Source organism: Cololabis saira, chromosome 4 (genome assembly GCF_033807715.1).
Source record: "Cololabis saira isolate AMF1-May2022 chromosome 4, fColSai1.1, whole genome shotgun sequence".
Classification (NCBI taxonomy): Eukaryota; Metazoa; Chordata; class Actinopteri; order Beloniformes; family Belonidae; genus Cololabis; species Cololabis saira.
Genome location: NC_084590.1, coordinates 23,002,876 through 23,019,770, shown reverse-complemented (window position 1 = coordinate 23,019,770; position 16,895 = coordinate 23,002,876). Strand labels below are relative to the sequence as shown.

Below are 16,895 nucleotides of genomic sequence, written 5' to 3'. Positions count from 1 at the left end.
CCCTGTTCAAGCTCAGGCCCTTTACCAGAAGTCTAGTAAAAGCTGCCAAAAATACTGCGCAGAACCGTCAAGGGTTCTATGCAGTGTTATTCCTGTTCCTGGAATTGTGTTTTTCTGGACAGAGATATTGATGTTAAACTTCTGGGAGAGCCTCTCTCTCGGGTTGGAGGGCACAACTCCAAATGCTCCAGTTTACCAATGACACCAATGTTCCCACCTTCCACATCCTTTCTATGTCTTCTTTCAAGCCTGGGTATTTATTCCACCTTCTTCGGGCACATCTTTGACTGGTCCACAGCTGAGGTCTTGGCGTGGTGTGGTAGACCCTGGCCTCTTTTTCTCTCGTGCTCAAAACCTTTTCTTGTGATGCTAAGATAAATGCCAGATGCTGTCCTCCATCTGTTGGTGGTACATGCCGTGCATTTGCTCGGTTCTTTCCATGATGGTTCCTCCTCTACGTCTTCTTCCCCACTGGATTTCTGGTACCTGAGACATTGACTAAGCAGCTTATCCATAGGGGCCATCTTCTTGATGTATTCCTGGATGGTGGCGTTGATGTTCACTAATCCCCAATTGCTCTCTTTCCGCTTTGTGTAATGTCATGGTTTGTGACCTCAGGATCTACCTTACTCTTTTCAGAGGCTTGGCTTTGAGTAATGTCTTCGCAGCCTCTTTGTCTTTGCCATTTGCCTGCGTGATATCAAGGAATTTGTACCAACATATGATATTTTGCCCTCTGCTTGTCTGGCCCTTCAGTAATGTTAATTTTGCAATGGATGCAGCTAGTTTGTATTTCGTATTATTTATTCAGAAACAGTAGTTACAGCAGCAGCAGCTCGGACATCTGGGACATTCAGTGTCTATTGGTCCTAATATATAAAAGAACGGATTAGATAATATAGCTAATGTAGTTTCCTCTGGGCTGTTCTCTGAACCACTTCCCCACCTCCCCACTCACTGCTGAGCAGAAAAACAAACCCCAACACCACAGCCTGTAAACAAAAGCATCACTTTTCTGTGCATCATCATTTATTAAATGAAAACCCCTAAAACTGAGCTTGTACAGTAGTTGTCTCAGATACTTGAGTTTCTAAAAGAAAAATAAGAAATTAAAGCTGCAAGCAGCGATGAACAGGCCCTCGCACTCACGGCCACCGCCCCCATAAGCATATCAGAAATGACACCACCCACGACTTCCTATGTCAAACCATTGAAAAGTTATAGCAGAAAATAGGGACAACCAATCAGAAGAAGGGGCGGGGCTAATTCAGGCCAATGAAGCTCAAGGACTCAATACCATGGCGCCAAGAGACTTTTCTTTAAGTTGCGACATGATACAGGTGTGTACCGATTTTCGTTCATGTACGTCACACCGTATTATGGGGCTTGAGGCACAAAGTTTTTTTCTGTCTGAACCAATCAGATGAAGGGTGGGCGCGCTTTTTGGCGTCTAGCGTCGCCACGGTAACACTTTTGAAAGAGAAAAGTAATGCGTGTTGTCGCATGACGGAGACGCACATTTTGATGTATAACACACCTGGGTGCACGTTACGGTTCGGGCCGTATTAAATGCGGAAGGAATGGCATAAATTTCGCCTAAATGACACGATTAATTCAAAATGGCCGACTTCCTGTTCGGTTTCGGCCATGGCGTCAAGTGACTTTTCTTTAAGTTGCGACATGATACAGGTGTGTAACGATTTTCGTGCATGTTCGTCAAACCGTATTGTGGGGCTTGAGGCGCTGTTGAGCCATTTTGCCACGCCCATTAATGCAAACCATTAAATATCACATTTTTCGCCAGGCCTGGCTTGCGTGCAAAATTTGATGACTTTTTGGGCACGTTTAGGGGGGCAAAAAGGCCCTCCTTTCGTCAGAAGAAAGAAAGAAAGAAAAATTTCTACAGATACAATAGGGCCTTCGCACTGTCAGTGCTCGGGCCCTAATTAAGTCACAAGCCAGCTTATAAGAAAAATGTAGCATTTATTATAGATGTTCTTAAGAGGAAAAACCCTGTTACAAAAATAAATCCACTATTTCCCCCTTCCCGTAGCATGTCTCCCAGCCTGTTGCTCTTCCATCATTTTTTTGCCATATCCCAACCACCTGATGCACCTTCCACCTCCAGTCATGCAGGAGAAACTTCTCTGACTCCTGAAACTGTTCAAGGTGCCCCAACTGAACAAGCGTTTTACTTGTCTCTTCTGTGGAAGAAACAAGCCAATATGGTGGGCCGAGAGGAAGAAAACCCACCAGTCTGGTCCTCCACAAATATCAAAACATAAAAGATCATCCCACACTAATGTAAACATGCTTAAGACTAAGACTTTGCATCTTTGCCAAGCGATCCTAAACTCTTCATCCCAACAACTCATTACTTTCAATGACAAATTGATCACAATAATTGTTCAGATTGTGTACTGAATGACTTTTTTCGGTCATTATTAAAGGTTGAACGATATATTTTTTCTATGGCCAATGTGCATTTTTAGACAACAGTGCAGCCGATTACTGATTGATGTCGTTTATGATCAATATTTCAGGCTAATGAAACATTCATTTATTCATTAATTCATCTCCTTCCGCTTATCCGTTCACGGGTCGCGGGGGCAGCAGTCTCAGCAGAGATGCCCAGGCTTCCTTCACCCCAGACACTTCCTCCAGCTCTTCCGAGGGGAGTCCGAGACGTTCCCAGGCCAGCCGAGAGTCTCTCCAGCGTGTCCTGGGTCTCCCCGGGGTCTCCTCCCGGTGGGAGTGCATTTCGGTTTTTTTTCTGTAAAGATGGGGTTCTGAGTCTGCATTAATGAGAAATAAAATGAACCTTTTTGATTTTAGCAAATGGCTGCAATGAAACAGAGAGGGGGAAATTTAAAGGGGTCTGAATACTTTCCGTACCCACAGTATAAACATTTCCCCTTTAAGCTGGAAACCAGAAGTGGAGTTGACATAAAATGTTGTATTTCATATTTAACCTCGAAGACCTAAATAAAGACAATGTGCATTGTGTGGGTTTTATATATCAGATTGTGACAGCTTTTTTGAGCACTCAAAGGCTTGGACTTCATAAAATATATACATTTGTTCTGGTCAATAAAAGGATTTTGTATCGAGAGGTCAGCTCTCCGGCTTCCCGATGTCCACGGTAACATTTACATAAAGCTGCAATCTTTCAACTGACAGAGTTGTATATGAGCAGCTGTTGATTCCATCCGTTTTCATCAAAGAAGATGTTTGTTTCATGAGCTTCCACCTTGAATTAAAAAAAAAAGAGATGAAGAGCTTAGTTGAAAGACAAAAGGCATGACAGATATATTTGATTTGATCTTGAATAAGCTGAAATAAACTGAGACCATACAGTATTTTTAAAACAGGGCCCTTAATTCCCTCTACTAGACAAGGGAAGTTTATTTCTATAGCACAATTCAAACAACAAGGTGATTGAAAGGGCTTTACAAAAACAGTAAAGCACAAATAAAAAGTATGATTTAAAATGTAAACAAGAAAGAAATAAGAACAACAGGTAAAATCTGTAGTTAAAATAGGATCAAGTTTTGGAACTGCAGGTTTGGAGCTTTATTCAGATGCAGCTGAGAACAGGAGGAGAGTTTCAATTGATCTGAGGCTTTCTGGGTGTTTGTTCCAGACATGTGGAGCATAGACGCTTAATGCAGCTTCTCCATGTTTTCCTCATTTTTTTTCTCCATATTTTACCTTCTGCAAGTAAAATATTGTGTCCAGCTGTATCAAATCCAGCACTGAGATCCAGTAAAACTAAGACAGACATGTTTCCCCCGTCTGTATTCAGACATATGTCATTAAACACTTTGGTCAGAGCGTCTCAGTGTTGTGGTTCAGTCTGAAACCTGACTGGAAGGCATCATAACACTTGTTTTGGGTTAAAGGGTAAGTGAGCTGTTGAAAAAACTGCTTTTCAAATGACCTTACGTAGAAATGGGAGATTTGAGATGGGCCTGTAGTTGTTCATTTATCTCTTGTCAAGATTGTCGTTTTTCAGCAGAGGTTTAATTACAGCGGTTTTTAGTGGCTCTGGAAAAACAGCTGACATCGAGGACAAGTTCATGATCAGTAACAGGTCTGACTCCAAAAACCTGTTGGCGGGATGTCTAAAAAGCAAGAGGAGTTCAGCTGATGTAAGATGTCCTCCAGGTCTTTGCTGTTAATGGGTTGAAACTGTTAAACCGGTTTTTGGTGGATATGCTGAACCTGCTGCTTGTCCGAGCATTATGGGCGCCCAGGGCGCAATCTTTGGGAGGGCGCAGGAGTGTCTTTGCAAAGAAAAAAAATGACAAAAAAACCCTTGCCAGTTTTCTAGAATACCTCTCCTTATTTCCATTAGTGCAGTGTGTGCTGGGTGTCCTCATTGTCACCCTGTCAGCTCAACTTGATACTGAGAGTCATACAGGTTGTGTGTGTCAGAAGAGGCGAGGAGGGTTTGGGGGGGTAAACCTGCGACTGCAGAGGTTGCCAAGGGGAAGGGAGGCAAGGGATAGACTGATCCCAGGCCAGTGAGGCCACACAACGTCTCGATGACGTAGTACAACCCCCAACCCCCAAACAGATTAATTACTTGTACTGACCTCTTTGGGTTTTTCTCATTGCCAGAGTCTCGCTTGTGAAACATCATGGTATAGCGGCCTACATCAGCAGGAGACTGCGCATTCTTCATTTTCTTTTCATTTTCTGCACCTGAACCCTGTGCGTATCACAGCGGCATGAACGAGAAAATGAATGAAGGACTATGCATCACATCTACTGTAAACATGACAGACCAGCGACGATCTGCTATCATGTTTCTCACCTATTGTAAAGGTCATCATCTTCCCCACCCCAACCCCAGTAAAGGTTTGAAAAACCATTAATTTGTTCAAACTGTTCCTTGGTAAAAGCGGTAACTCCACCAAAGGCGATTTTGTTAAGCATCCTGTGGAAAATTACAATTCTTTTAGGACAAAAGACAATAGCATTGGATATTCATGAGAGAAGAATAAAGTTTAACCAATAACCCTTAGTCTATATAAACCTCTGATCTTAGTTGTATACTTACTTGTATCCTGTGCTATTCCTGCCAAATATCAGGTGTTTGGGCCGATTGTCGTCGCAGATATATACATTCTTGTCATTTTCAGGAATCAGGTCCACATCATGGAAGATGTAGCAGTCCCAACTGTGGTCCTTCAGCGCCTCCAAATACCCTACATTCATGAGCTTGGCTCGATTAAAAGTTGCATCGCCAGCCTGTTTAAAAGAGACGAAAAGAAAACGCATGCCCCGACAATAAACATGTTCACTCCAGAAATAAGAGTTTAAGCATAAATTCTCTGATATGAAACACTGCATATCTATTTAGGGGACAGATACCTGGTGGACGACATAAAGGGCATAGTGTAGTTGCTGTCTCTGTAGAAATGGGTGCAGGTGATACAGCAAGTAGATGAGGTGGGTTTCTCGCCTGCGATGTGGGATGATGATAGCTACGCTCTGCCGCGCTGTACGGCCCGAGGGCTCATACCCTCCCTCAGACACTCCTTTAGTCTCATTCTCTACATTCTTCATTGTCAGAGAAGACTCAAAATGCGGTTTCACGAGTCCCTCTGTGGAAACATTGACAATGTCTTATGCCAACACTGTTCAGCTCCCTCATATGTGTCACATAAGCACAGATAATTAGAATAAGATACAAACAAAATGTCACATTTTAATACATACAAGATCTTGAGTTTTTAAAGGACTTTTTGATACATTCAACTGTCTATAAACAGCACAAATGAACAAATTTAGGTTCAGGAGGTCACCGTCTAAGCCTGGAGATGAAGTTTGTTTTACAACACTAAGATTTGCTTAGCATCTTGGTTGGTCCTCTTTTCACTTCTTTGATTACGTTGTTGACTCTTGTAGTCACTTCTAACCAAATATTCCTCAAATAAAATTAAAACAAATATTATAACATAAAAGAAAGTCTTTTATGTTGCTTTAATAATTCAGAAATGTTTCAAGATTAGAAACACTGTACAATTTTATGCTTCACAAGCCAGTTTAAAATTAATACATTATTACTACATGTAATAACACTACTACTGAATACATACTATTCATGGATCTAAATTCTTGTAATTCTGTAATTAAGCTTAGATTAAATAATACAATGATCTGATTAGTGAGATCTTCAATTTATGAACCACACCGTCACTCTGCTGAAAACTCCAACCAAGATAATTCATGGATGAAATATTGTGACAATGCCAATTCTTGTTTTAACTTGAAACTGGATTTCATTAACTTCTGAAAATAGCCAATAGTCAGAATATGAAACACAGAACATTTATTCATTGGTCTTGGTTTACACTTACGCAGCAATGGAGACTCCACTGGGCATTCGCCTTTTTGTGTTGGAATGTAAAGCTGATCAGGTGTTGAAGCCCCGTTGTCAGGTTGATCCATCAGATTGTCTTTTCTTGTTTGCATTGTGGCAGAGAAAACCGGAATGATTTTCAAAGCTTCACCAGAGAAGGTGGCTATCCAAACCAGGACCAACACTAAGAGAAAGCTTAATAAATAATATCTCCTTTTGTACAAATGATCGCCGACGGCTGAACAGAACCACATGGCTGACTTTGTGCCAGAAAAACAAAGGATTAAAAAAGCCAAATATGTATCCTATTATTTATTGCATCAGGTATTTCTTCTGGTCAGAGGCTTTCAGCAAAAATCCAACCCCCGTGGACCTCGTGAACATCTACAACAGCACACTCTTCATCCCTACACAAACTGACTTACTCACTCACTCCCTTGTTCAGCCCGGAACTTCACAAACTCAAAAAACCACTCTGACAACTTTGAAAGATCCCAAAGAAACCAGTCTCACAGTATACGCCAGGGGTAGGCAATTCCGGTCCTCGAGGGCCAGTGTCCTGCATGTTTTAGATGTTTCCCTGCTTTAACACACCTGATTCTAATTAATCATCGTCATCAGCTTGTCATCCAGGGCTGCACAATTCTGTTAATGACACAGGTACTTTTATCACGGTGTGCTGAAGCAGGGTAACATCTAAGACATGCAGGACACCGGCCCTCGAGGACCGGAATTGCCTACCCCTGGTATACGCCCTTGCATACACACATCTATGCAAATCCGAACTAAATAAAGCCTGCCTTATCTACTACTCTAGTCTTCACTCTGGATCCTCCAATCCACGCACCCTGTTTTCCACCATAAATAAACTCCTCAAGCTCCACGACAACATTTCATCCTCATTCACCCTGGAGATGTTCAACAACCTCATTTCATTTTTCAACTCCAAAATAGAAAACACACACAACCAGCTTGCAACCTCCTCCGCCTCCACCACGGTCCCCAAACCCACACCTCCTTCATCCTCAGACCATCGGCTCTCTACCTTCTCACCGATAACCACAGCTGAGCTCTCCAAGATACTCTCCACCATGAAATCATCCACCTCCCCACTGGACCCCATGCCCTCTGAACTCGTCAAAGCCTGTTTCACTTCTTTCGACCCACTCATCACTGACACCATCAACTCCTCCTTTACCTATGACACTGCCCCCCCACCTGTTAAGCTTGCTGCCATCACCCCACAAATAAAAAACTTGGTCTTGACTCTGACGACCTCAACAATTTCAGACCCATCTCCGACCTCACATTCATCTCAAAACTACTGGAAAGAGCCATCACAGCTCAAGTCAAGACTTACATCCTCTCAACGACCTATGAAACATTCCAAACCCACGACAGCACTGAAACAGCACTAATCAAAGTCACAAACGAGTCAACGACCTCCCACTCTCCTCTGATTCTGGCTCCTTCATTCTTCTCCTGCTGGACCTCCAGGAAAGTTTCTGACACTGTCAACCACTCCATCCTCCTCAGCCGCCTGAAATCCATAGGCATCACAGATTCTGCCCTCTCCTGGTTCAACTCATACTTGTCTGAAAGATATGAGTCCCCCAAGGCTCAGTGCTTGGCCTCATCCACCACGTGCTCCTGGACCAATCACATGAAGGGTGGGTGCGCTTTTTGGCGTCTAGCGTCGCCACGGTAAAGCTTTTGACTGAGAAAGGTAATGCGCGTTGTCGCAGGATGGAGACGCACATTTTGATGTATAACACACCTGGGTGCACGTTACGGCTCGGGCCGTATTAACTGCCGAAGGAATGGCATAAATTGCACCAAAATTACGCGATTAATTCAAAATGTTCAAAATGGCCGACTTCCTGTTCGGTTTCGGCCATGGCGCGAAGAGACTTTTCTTTAAGTTGCGACATGATACAGGTGTGTACCGATTTTCGTTCATGTACGTGAAACCGTATTGTGGGGCTTGAGGCACAGTGAGTTGAGTTTTTTCTGTCTGAACCAATCACATGAAGGCTGGGCGCGCTTTTTGGCGTCTAGCGTCGCCACGGTAACGTTTTTGAAAGAGAAATGTGTTGTCGCAGGATGGAGACGCACATTTTGATGTATAACACACCTGGGTGCACGTTACGGTTCGGGCCGAATTAACTGCCTAAGGAAAGGCATAAATTGCGCAAACATTACACGATTAATTCAAAATGGCTGACTTCCTGTTCGTTCCATGGCGCCAAGAGACTTTTCTTTTTTTTTTTTAATATTTTTATCCTGGTTTTTTCCCCATTTTTATCACCCAGTGCTCCTACCTAACAGTCCTGGGCTTTTCTACCAACCCCGGGTCTCCTCCTTAACCTAAGGAGTGAGCAGGCCGCACCTTTTCACCAGACAGGGTGGGGCTTCTCAGGATCACGTTATTCCGGCTAGATCTTCCCCACCCCATCTGGCGCCATCTGGCGCCCCGGTTGGCAAGAGGGGGCATGTATAGCCCAGGACTGTTGCCTGTTTTTGTGAGGGTAGCTCCCAACATGCAAACTCCACACAGAAAGGCCCTTTCTCCAACCCCACCCAGGGTGTGGGCACTGAAGTCATGGGGGAACTAACACGCCCACAGCGTCCCCGGCAGGAATCGAACCCAGGACCTTCTTGCTGTGAGACGGCTGCACTACCAGCTGCGACACCGTGCCCCGAGACTTTTCTTTAAGTTGCGACATGATACAGGTGTGTACCGATTTTTGTGCATGTACGTCAAACTGTATTGTGGGGCTTGAGGCACAAAGTTTTCTAGGGGGCACTGTTGAGCCATTTTGCCACGCCCATCAATGCAAACTATTAAATATCAAATTCTTTGCCAGGCCTGGCTTGCATGCAAAATTTGGTGACTTTTGGGGCACGTTTAGGGGGGCAAAAAGGCCCTCCTTTCGTCAGAAGAAAGAAAGAAGAATTCCTACAGATACAATAGGGCCTTCGCACTGTAAGTGCTCGGGCCCTAAATACACATCTTTCCAAATCCCATAATGTATTAGGTATTATTTTCTCATAATTTTCACCTGGCTTGTATACCTCATTTCTTAGAAGAAAATTTACATCTTATTTGGTTCTTGCATGCTTCATTCCCTCCAGGGATGATGTCTCAATAGCTATTGTGTCTTGTGTCTATCTCAATCAATTCTCAGCTTTGTTGGTTCCTTACCTTCCAGTTTATTTATTTACTTTCCCGTGCCTCCTGTTCAGCTGTATTTGCTCAGTCACAGCGCTCATAAAGCAGATGACTGCAACGCTTCTTTTGTGTGCAGTAAGATACAAACTCAGAAAAGTGGTGTGTGCTGTACATTTTGTACCTGATTAGCTAATTATGTGCTGGCAGCAGTTTCCTAGGTTTTTAAGTCTGGATATTTTTAGCATAATTCAGTGTGGTGCATATATAATCACGTTACATCCTGAGGCTCAAACCTCACGGGAGGTGACAAGAGTGAACACTATTTGGGAAAATTACCCCACTGTGGGATGACTTCCAAGTCTTACTTTGTCACTATCATGAATTAAATATTTTGTTTTAGTGAGTTGTGGGTGCTCATTATGTTCTGCACATTCGAGATAAGAATTACTGCTGGCTATATGAAAGTTTAATTTACCTCATTGAGCTAATTGCTGTGTGATTGATTATATAATAACACCGTATTTATTCCCTGGCTCCTAACAGGAGTTGAGGTTGTAAATCCCTAACTGAGGTGATGTGTGTGTTTTTGGTACAGGGTACATTTCCCTGTATGTGGAGAAGTGTGTTTTCTTTACAGCTTCATGTTTCCTGATATTTGTTCTGCTCCTCTGAGATCATCCAATACACAGCAATGCTCCACTTTCTCTCCAAAAATTCAGCAAAGAGCACAAGCACAGTGAAAAGATATCCATGGAGCCCAGTCTTCAAAAAAAGACAGGTCCGGATCAGGCGCATCAATTTTTAACGTCATCTCTCATGAGTAAAACATGAACTGTGGACACGTCACACGAAGTTTCTGCAGAGATTCTTCGAAGTCAGAGGGTAGCGAGAGCAAATCCGTCCGCTGAGATCAGGTCCGGCTGATCCTCTACAATACATGCCGTCTTTGCACAGTGGGAACCGCTGTAACTGACTGGAGGGGGTAAAATGCCGATAAACAGTGCGGATGAGGAGATAAATGGACTAAAAGATGGATTTCAGTTTTGAAGTGATGACCTGAACCGATAATGTGATTGGAAATTGTGGCCGATCATATGATTTCTGAAAGACTGTGAGGAAATAATCATGTTTTTTCATATTTATTTCACTAAATAACATTACTTATTTAGTTACTGACTATCCTTAACTGGTTATATCCGGGGAATGCCATTAATGCCTTATAAGAACATAAGCCTGAGATTAGACGCAAAGGGTTAATTTTCCCCATTAACAATTACAGTTTATGTCAGGCAGAGAAAAGGTGTGACCTTCCACCTATAGCAGTAGGAGCTGGTGAGCTGACATTAATGTAGAGAAAACTTGAAGCGGATTCGTCTGTATTTTGGAAATGTCTGCAATTTGGAAATATTTTGAATTGGACAGCGAATGCAGTGCTACAGCCACTTTTACTGTTTGCATTTTGCCAATTTTTCATGACAGAAATGGACAGAGCTGCGCCTTTTTTAAATATTTTGTGCCAAAGTTTTGGTTTAGGACTTGGTATCAGCAGATGCTCAAAATCAAATGACCTGGACTTGGACTTGGAAGCAAAAAGAAAAATGTGATCAGGACATCCCTAGAAAACACACTCTTAGTACTGTTGAGTGTGTGTTGATTCATCTCATAGTCATATCTCCTAGTCACTGTGGCTGTTTAAGCATCCAAAGCATTCAGATTGATTCAGATAATATTAATAATAGTGAGTTTCTAACTAAAATTTAGGCTTGAGTTTTTGCTCTTACTCCACATTAAACAATAAAAAGATTACTTTTCTTTGTAAAATTCTGCCGATCATCCAATGGCAGTATTTTTTACTGTCTTTAAGTGTCAAACTTCTTTTCCCCTTCTAAATCTTCTTTTTATACATGTTTCAGTGGAGTTTTATCTGAACCATCTGGCCATTAAATAGACCCCCTGCTGTATTATCACCAATGAGTCACACTTACACAGCCATCAGCTGATAAAGTAGTGAAATGAAGCAGTCACTTTTAACAGCTGGAGGCGGCAGGGTTGGAAACTGATGAGCCAGTTGATGTTTAATAAAATGAAATTCTTACATTCAAAATTCTTAAAAGGAATGTCAGAGACAGAGAGAAGCCACCATAATTTTTTCATGCACCCACATGTAAAACTCTCCAAGCCATGTCTTTGATGCTGTTCTACACCAGCCTTCTTGAGATTCACGAGAAAAAAGGCTAAATCTATGCACAGATTATTATATATATATATATATATATATATATATATATATATATATATATATATATATATATATAATGAAGAATTATTATACCTGGGGTATGAAATATTGGGTTAGAAATGTAATTGAACAGCTTTGGTTCAGCTGGATTACATATTGATTAAATTGGACTGATGTTGAACTTTCTCATTCTCTCTTTAAAGTACAGATGATGAATGAGGTGAGAACTGTCTCCATACAAACAAACTGAATTGAATTGAAGTAAATTGAATGGGAGGGTAGATGAGTAACACAAAGTTCAATTAACGGTTCACTAACAAAAGCAATTTTTAACCAATAAACAAGACAACAACAATTTAACAAGGTTGGTCTTTCATTTAAACATGAATTCATGTAGTGTGTTGGAACTGCAATCAAATAAAAATCAGAAATCAAGCAAGTACAGAGTGGTATCTGCCTGCAGACAGCAGAACAAAGATGTAAATTGGCTAAATTATAACAGCAATAATCTTTGGCTGTGGTGAATGTTAGCAGGAAATGGTGTTTTCACTTTGTCAGTCTTAAAATTCCCATAAAGTACATGTTTCATATGCAGGTTTTAAATGCAACTCTATTTAATGGGGAAAAAAACACTTAAAAAAAAAAAAAAAAAATCATAACCAAGTATTTTGTTTGTAAATTCAACCATGTTTGTGAGTGCATAAAAAATATAATAAATAAGAAAAAAAATCCCAGTGACAGTTTCCACTGGTTCATGCTGTTACATACAAGCTAAAGCAAGAGGTTTCATTTTGCAGTTGAACAATGGTCTGCTTGCTAAAAACACTTGTTAAGATCTATCTGTCAAACCAGCCCACTTCCCATCTGGTGGGTTTCCATGACTATGGGGGTCCGGGATAGAATCAAGGAGGTTGCAAATGTAACAAGGGTGGCTTCCTTCTTGGTCCCTTGCCTTGGTCTCATTACGGTAGGTGGATTACCATAACGCTTTTTCGCAAAACTAAAGTAAAGTGTTTCCGAGTCACACTATGAATGTAACACTTTTGGTTTTCTCTCCATATCTCGTCCTGCGAAACTTCTCTTCAAAACAAAGATCTCCACTTTAAAGAAAATGACTGTTACCACTGTTGCCACCGCTACCATAGAAGAAGAAGGCAGTGGATGAACATTAAAATGATTATTCAAAGACAAGGCCCTCACACAGTATTATCCAGTAATGTATAATGATTAAGTAGTGTTACAGCACAACTACACCGTATTGATGAGGCCAAAAACAGCTGGAAACAAATCTAGAGGTTTGGAAACGCGATTAGTGTAAACCCTGGTAGGATGCACTAACTAGCAAGCTAACACTCCATACCCCTTGGGGGTGTAGATACCCCACTTCCTCTGTTTGTCAATCACCAATAAAATAAAACAAGAGACAACTGAAAGGAGGCAACAAACTAAAATTATGCTAAATACATGGATGGAGCTGAGAAGTGGCTGCATTTCTGTTTGCCGTATTCTCATTTATGATGACGTCGATGTGAATGAGAAGAGATGCCTCAAACTTGAAAGAGTCGTTGAGGGGACTCATCTCCTGCCAGCAGAATCTCAGTGCTGAGTCAACACCACACCCCAACGGATATGTTCTTCAGGGCCATATTGAAGTACCTAACCCAAGGAAGTTTCTGAAACCTCCCTTGGTAACAGAGACACCTGCCAATGACTGAGGCCCCATAAAACCTATCCTGGACATAAGAAAACTAATGAGGAAACTAAGTGCACCCCATCATTCAGCAGCTTGTAGACGCACTTGGTGATAATTCTGAATGACTTTCTGTCTCCAATCATTGGGGAAGAATTTTAGCTGACCCATCTTTACAACTTTTCTCCCGTCCTTTAAGGTGCACAAGCATTAATTTATTCACAGCTGCCACAGCAGTTCAACCGAGTTCAGTCTACGTCAGTGTTTCTCAATCCTGGTCCTCGGGGCCCCGTGTCCTGCATATCTTAGATGCTACCCTTCAGCACACCGGGATACAAGTAGCTGTGTCATCAACAGACTTGTCCAGACATTGATGACAAGCTTGAATCAGGTGTGTTGAAGCCAGGAAACATCTAAAACAAGCAGCACAGGGGGCCCCGAGGACCAGGATTGGGAAACACTGGTCTACGTAATTAACTTTCAGTGATTAATAAAGTATTATTTAACTGACTTGAACTAAATGAATTTGAACTGTGTTAAATTTAGTTGAATTCTATTAAATCAAATTATTTGATAGAATGGAATTTCACTGGTTAAGGAATGGACTTTGAGCAGTATTATTATTATATTTTCACATATCTGTGACTTACCAACTGAACATCAACATAACCTTAATATAGAAATTACCACAACAAACTTTTAATAAAGTTAATAAAGGCTACAGTCCCATGCTTAGCCGTGTGCACACCAGAACTAATGTGATGTCCGTTATTAAAACAGTGAAATGTTCTTGTGTTTTAGCTCATGCAGGAGCAGGAAAATGTCCCATGAATCTCCAGTATTGTTCTTATAAAGAGGTGTACTCTTTATGATAAAGATGCTAGTTTTTATTTTTGCCATTCTTTTTGAATTAGTCTTATGTCTAACTCTGTGTCCCTCACGTAAGTAATAGTTAAAAAAAACGGGCTGCTCCACTTGTACTTAGTAATAGAGCTTTACCTGCAAAGTTACATACAAGAATTGAGCATAGTCGTAGGAGCTGTCACCTGGCCAATCAGGTTTCATCTCAAAATACAGAATGGATTTTTTTAAGTTTTCATGTCCAGTGTAGAAGGAAGATCATTACTTATTATTTTGGTAACAATGTTGGAATAAAAAGAGGACGAGGCAGTACTCACAAAGTCTCTGAGGCATCCATGTTGTTTTGACAGGACCTAAAAGACAGTATTACCTCCAGCAGGCACGCGTTCAACTGAGTGGATGCATGAAATTCAATATGAAAGATTTATTTTTAAATGTTGAAATTCTAACAAGACTAAAAACACAACATGTTGATTATCAGAGGATGTCAGGTTGTGGAGTCATCAGACAGAGAGCCTGTTGGAAATGCTTAAATGCTGCTAAACTCAACAAAAGACTTCTAATCACTCATGTCCCATACAGTATGTGCATTATCCCAGACTCACTGAGCCATTTGTATTATTATAGTATCCTACTTGTTTGGTTATCGATGTGTTGACAGTGGAGGAGGTAAAGTTGCAACACAGCTGCCAAATGTTTAATTTATATTTCTAAAGGGAAATGTACACTGTATTAAAATTGTCAGCTCCCAGAAGAATGAACATGCTGCTGACGTGTTGACACTTCACACCCTCTCTCACTTCCGTCAGTCACAGGATAAACTGATGATGCCAATACATAAGCAGTGTTGTTGTTTTTCCTTCCTCTGCGTGTATTGATCCGTCCTGCAGGGGCAACCATCTCCCATTACCGGACAGACCACAGCACTTTACAAGAGCAATTCATTTGGCCTCAAAAGATCTCTTCGTTTTGTTTGTTGGTGCATTTGAGGAAATGGGTGAAGTGGTTATTATCAGCTGCTTAGAAGAATTTCATTACCATGGTTCATGCCAACAATATCAGCACTTTATGCTGTTTTAGTCATATTTTTTCAATGTTTGTAAGAACTAAAAACACATTAACCCCTCAGACACAGGTTAAATTGGAGATAACCGATGACAGAGTTTAGCAGCTTTTCCCTTGCTGGGTGTTGAGACTTTCCTCTCCATACTTCCCAGAGTAGCTGCTTCAGGGGGGTCCTTCTTCTTATATCTTAAAAAAAACAACATTTTACACTCTTAGTCAGACCGCATATGTAAACAAGCTGGCTGTAACTTAGCTACCTTTGTGTCTTTTATTTTCGGTCAGAACAAACATGGCTAAATACTTTTGCATGCAAAAACAAAAACTATAATGATGATGATGATGAACCGAGTCTTGTGCAATACAAAATACGGAGAAAGACCGGAGAATGAATGGTGAATGAACGGAGCGATGAATAAATGAATGTATGGAAACTGAGCTTTTTGCCATTACGGTTGATGTAGTGTGAGAGGCTTGGGGTTGATATGTGTAAGCGGCTAATGTTACTACACAACAACAAACAAGTATGCTCCACAGCTGTGGACTAAGTTACTTCTTTGCGGCTAACGCTACTTAGCACGTTAGGCCACTCCGACTCCTTGGTAATCTCATGTGATTTTCAAATCAAGCTCTAAATATGACTTACAATGTTATCTTACCTGGTCAGTAGGAAATGAGCCATGTCAGCATCTGTTTTCAGTCCCAATTCAAGTTGAAGCTGCCTCCATGACTCAAACGCATATCCAATGTTTACTCGTTTGCTTATCCGTGTTAGCTCGTAATTTCTTTTCGACTCGCGACTTGTCTCTGATAAAGGCTTAGTTTTCTTCTTGGTAGCACTTTTTAGTGGGCTTTGAGTGGCGCTGGGTCGTTTGCCGGCTGTGGAAGAATCCATGTCTACCCAAACAGAAGTTTGGATCCACCGCGCTCGTCTTCTTCCTGCATCCAAGCCCAGCGCCGTCGACAACACGCATGCAGCGTCATGTGACGTCACATCCGCAGCCCAGCGCGGGAAAATCGGGACCAAATTGCAGCACATTTTGAAAAAAAAAAAACCAGCCTCAAGCTCCTTTAAGACACATAAGAGAGTTTGAACTGATACAACTATTTTTCAACAGTCTATATACATTTGTAAACAAATAAAATACAATAAAAAAGTTTTAAACCTTTTGATTCCTTACATCTAAAGATAATGTAATGATATTTAAAAGAGGTTATGACTTGGACTCCAATGCTTCTTGTAGCATTAACAAGAAGAGAAATTCAGTCACTGGTTCTGTGAGTGAAGATAAAAGCAGCGGCTCTGTAAGGACTGGAGAGCAGCCTGCTGGGACTGTCAGAGCACAGAAAGTTTTTTTCCAGAGACACAGAGAGCAAAAACTTCAGAGTGTTCAGCACTAATGAGCTGTGACTTGGCCATAGAGAGGGAGAGGATTGTTAATGACTCTTTGTTGCTCTGCCTCTCATTGTTCCCTCTCACATGTGCGTTCACAGGCTTACA

The 16,895-nt window shown here is 41.4% G+C and overlaps 2 protein-coding genes across 3 annotated transcripts in view; one reads left to right on the top strand and one right to left on the bottom strand.

Moving 5' to 3' along the window:
• The window catches only part of dner (delta/notch-like EGF repeat containing), a 78,753-nt gene that overhangs the window by 22,224 nt on the left and 39,634 nt on the right, over nt 1-16,895 (top strand). The gene's annotated exons all lie outside the window — the stretch shown is intronic.
• Nucleotides 4,816-6,708, bottom strand: LOC133442173 (beta-1,4-galactosyltransferase 4-like). The gene is made up of 4 exons (XM_061720125.1): nt 6,369-6,708; nt 5,380-5,612; nt 5,066-5,256; nt 4,816-4,942 (listed from the first exon to the last, which is right to left on the bottom strand). Exons 1-4 carry the CDS (start codon nt 6,622-6,624, stop codon nt 4,816-4,818), a joined length of 807 nt encoding a protein of 268 aa, XP_061576109.1. The 5' UTR covers nt 6,625-6,708.

Bases quoted from the DNA above. Each gene is read 5' to 3' on its own strand.
- LOC133442173 (XM_061720125.1), bottom strand. From the start codon at position 6,624: ATGTGGTTCTGTTCAGCCGTCGGCGATCATTTGTACAAAAGGAGATAT. The intron at 5,257-5,379 runs GTATCTGTCCCC...TCTTTTAAACAG, and splicing joins CCCTTTATGTCGTCCACCAG to GCTGGCGATGCAACTTTTAA. The intron at 4,943-5,065 runs GTAAGTATACAA...AATTTTCCACAG, and splicing joins AGGAATAGCACAGGATACAA to GATGCTTAACAAAATCGCCT.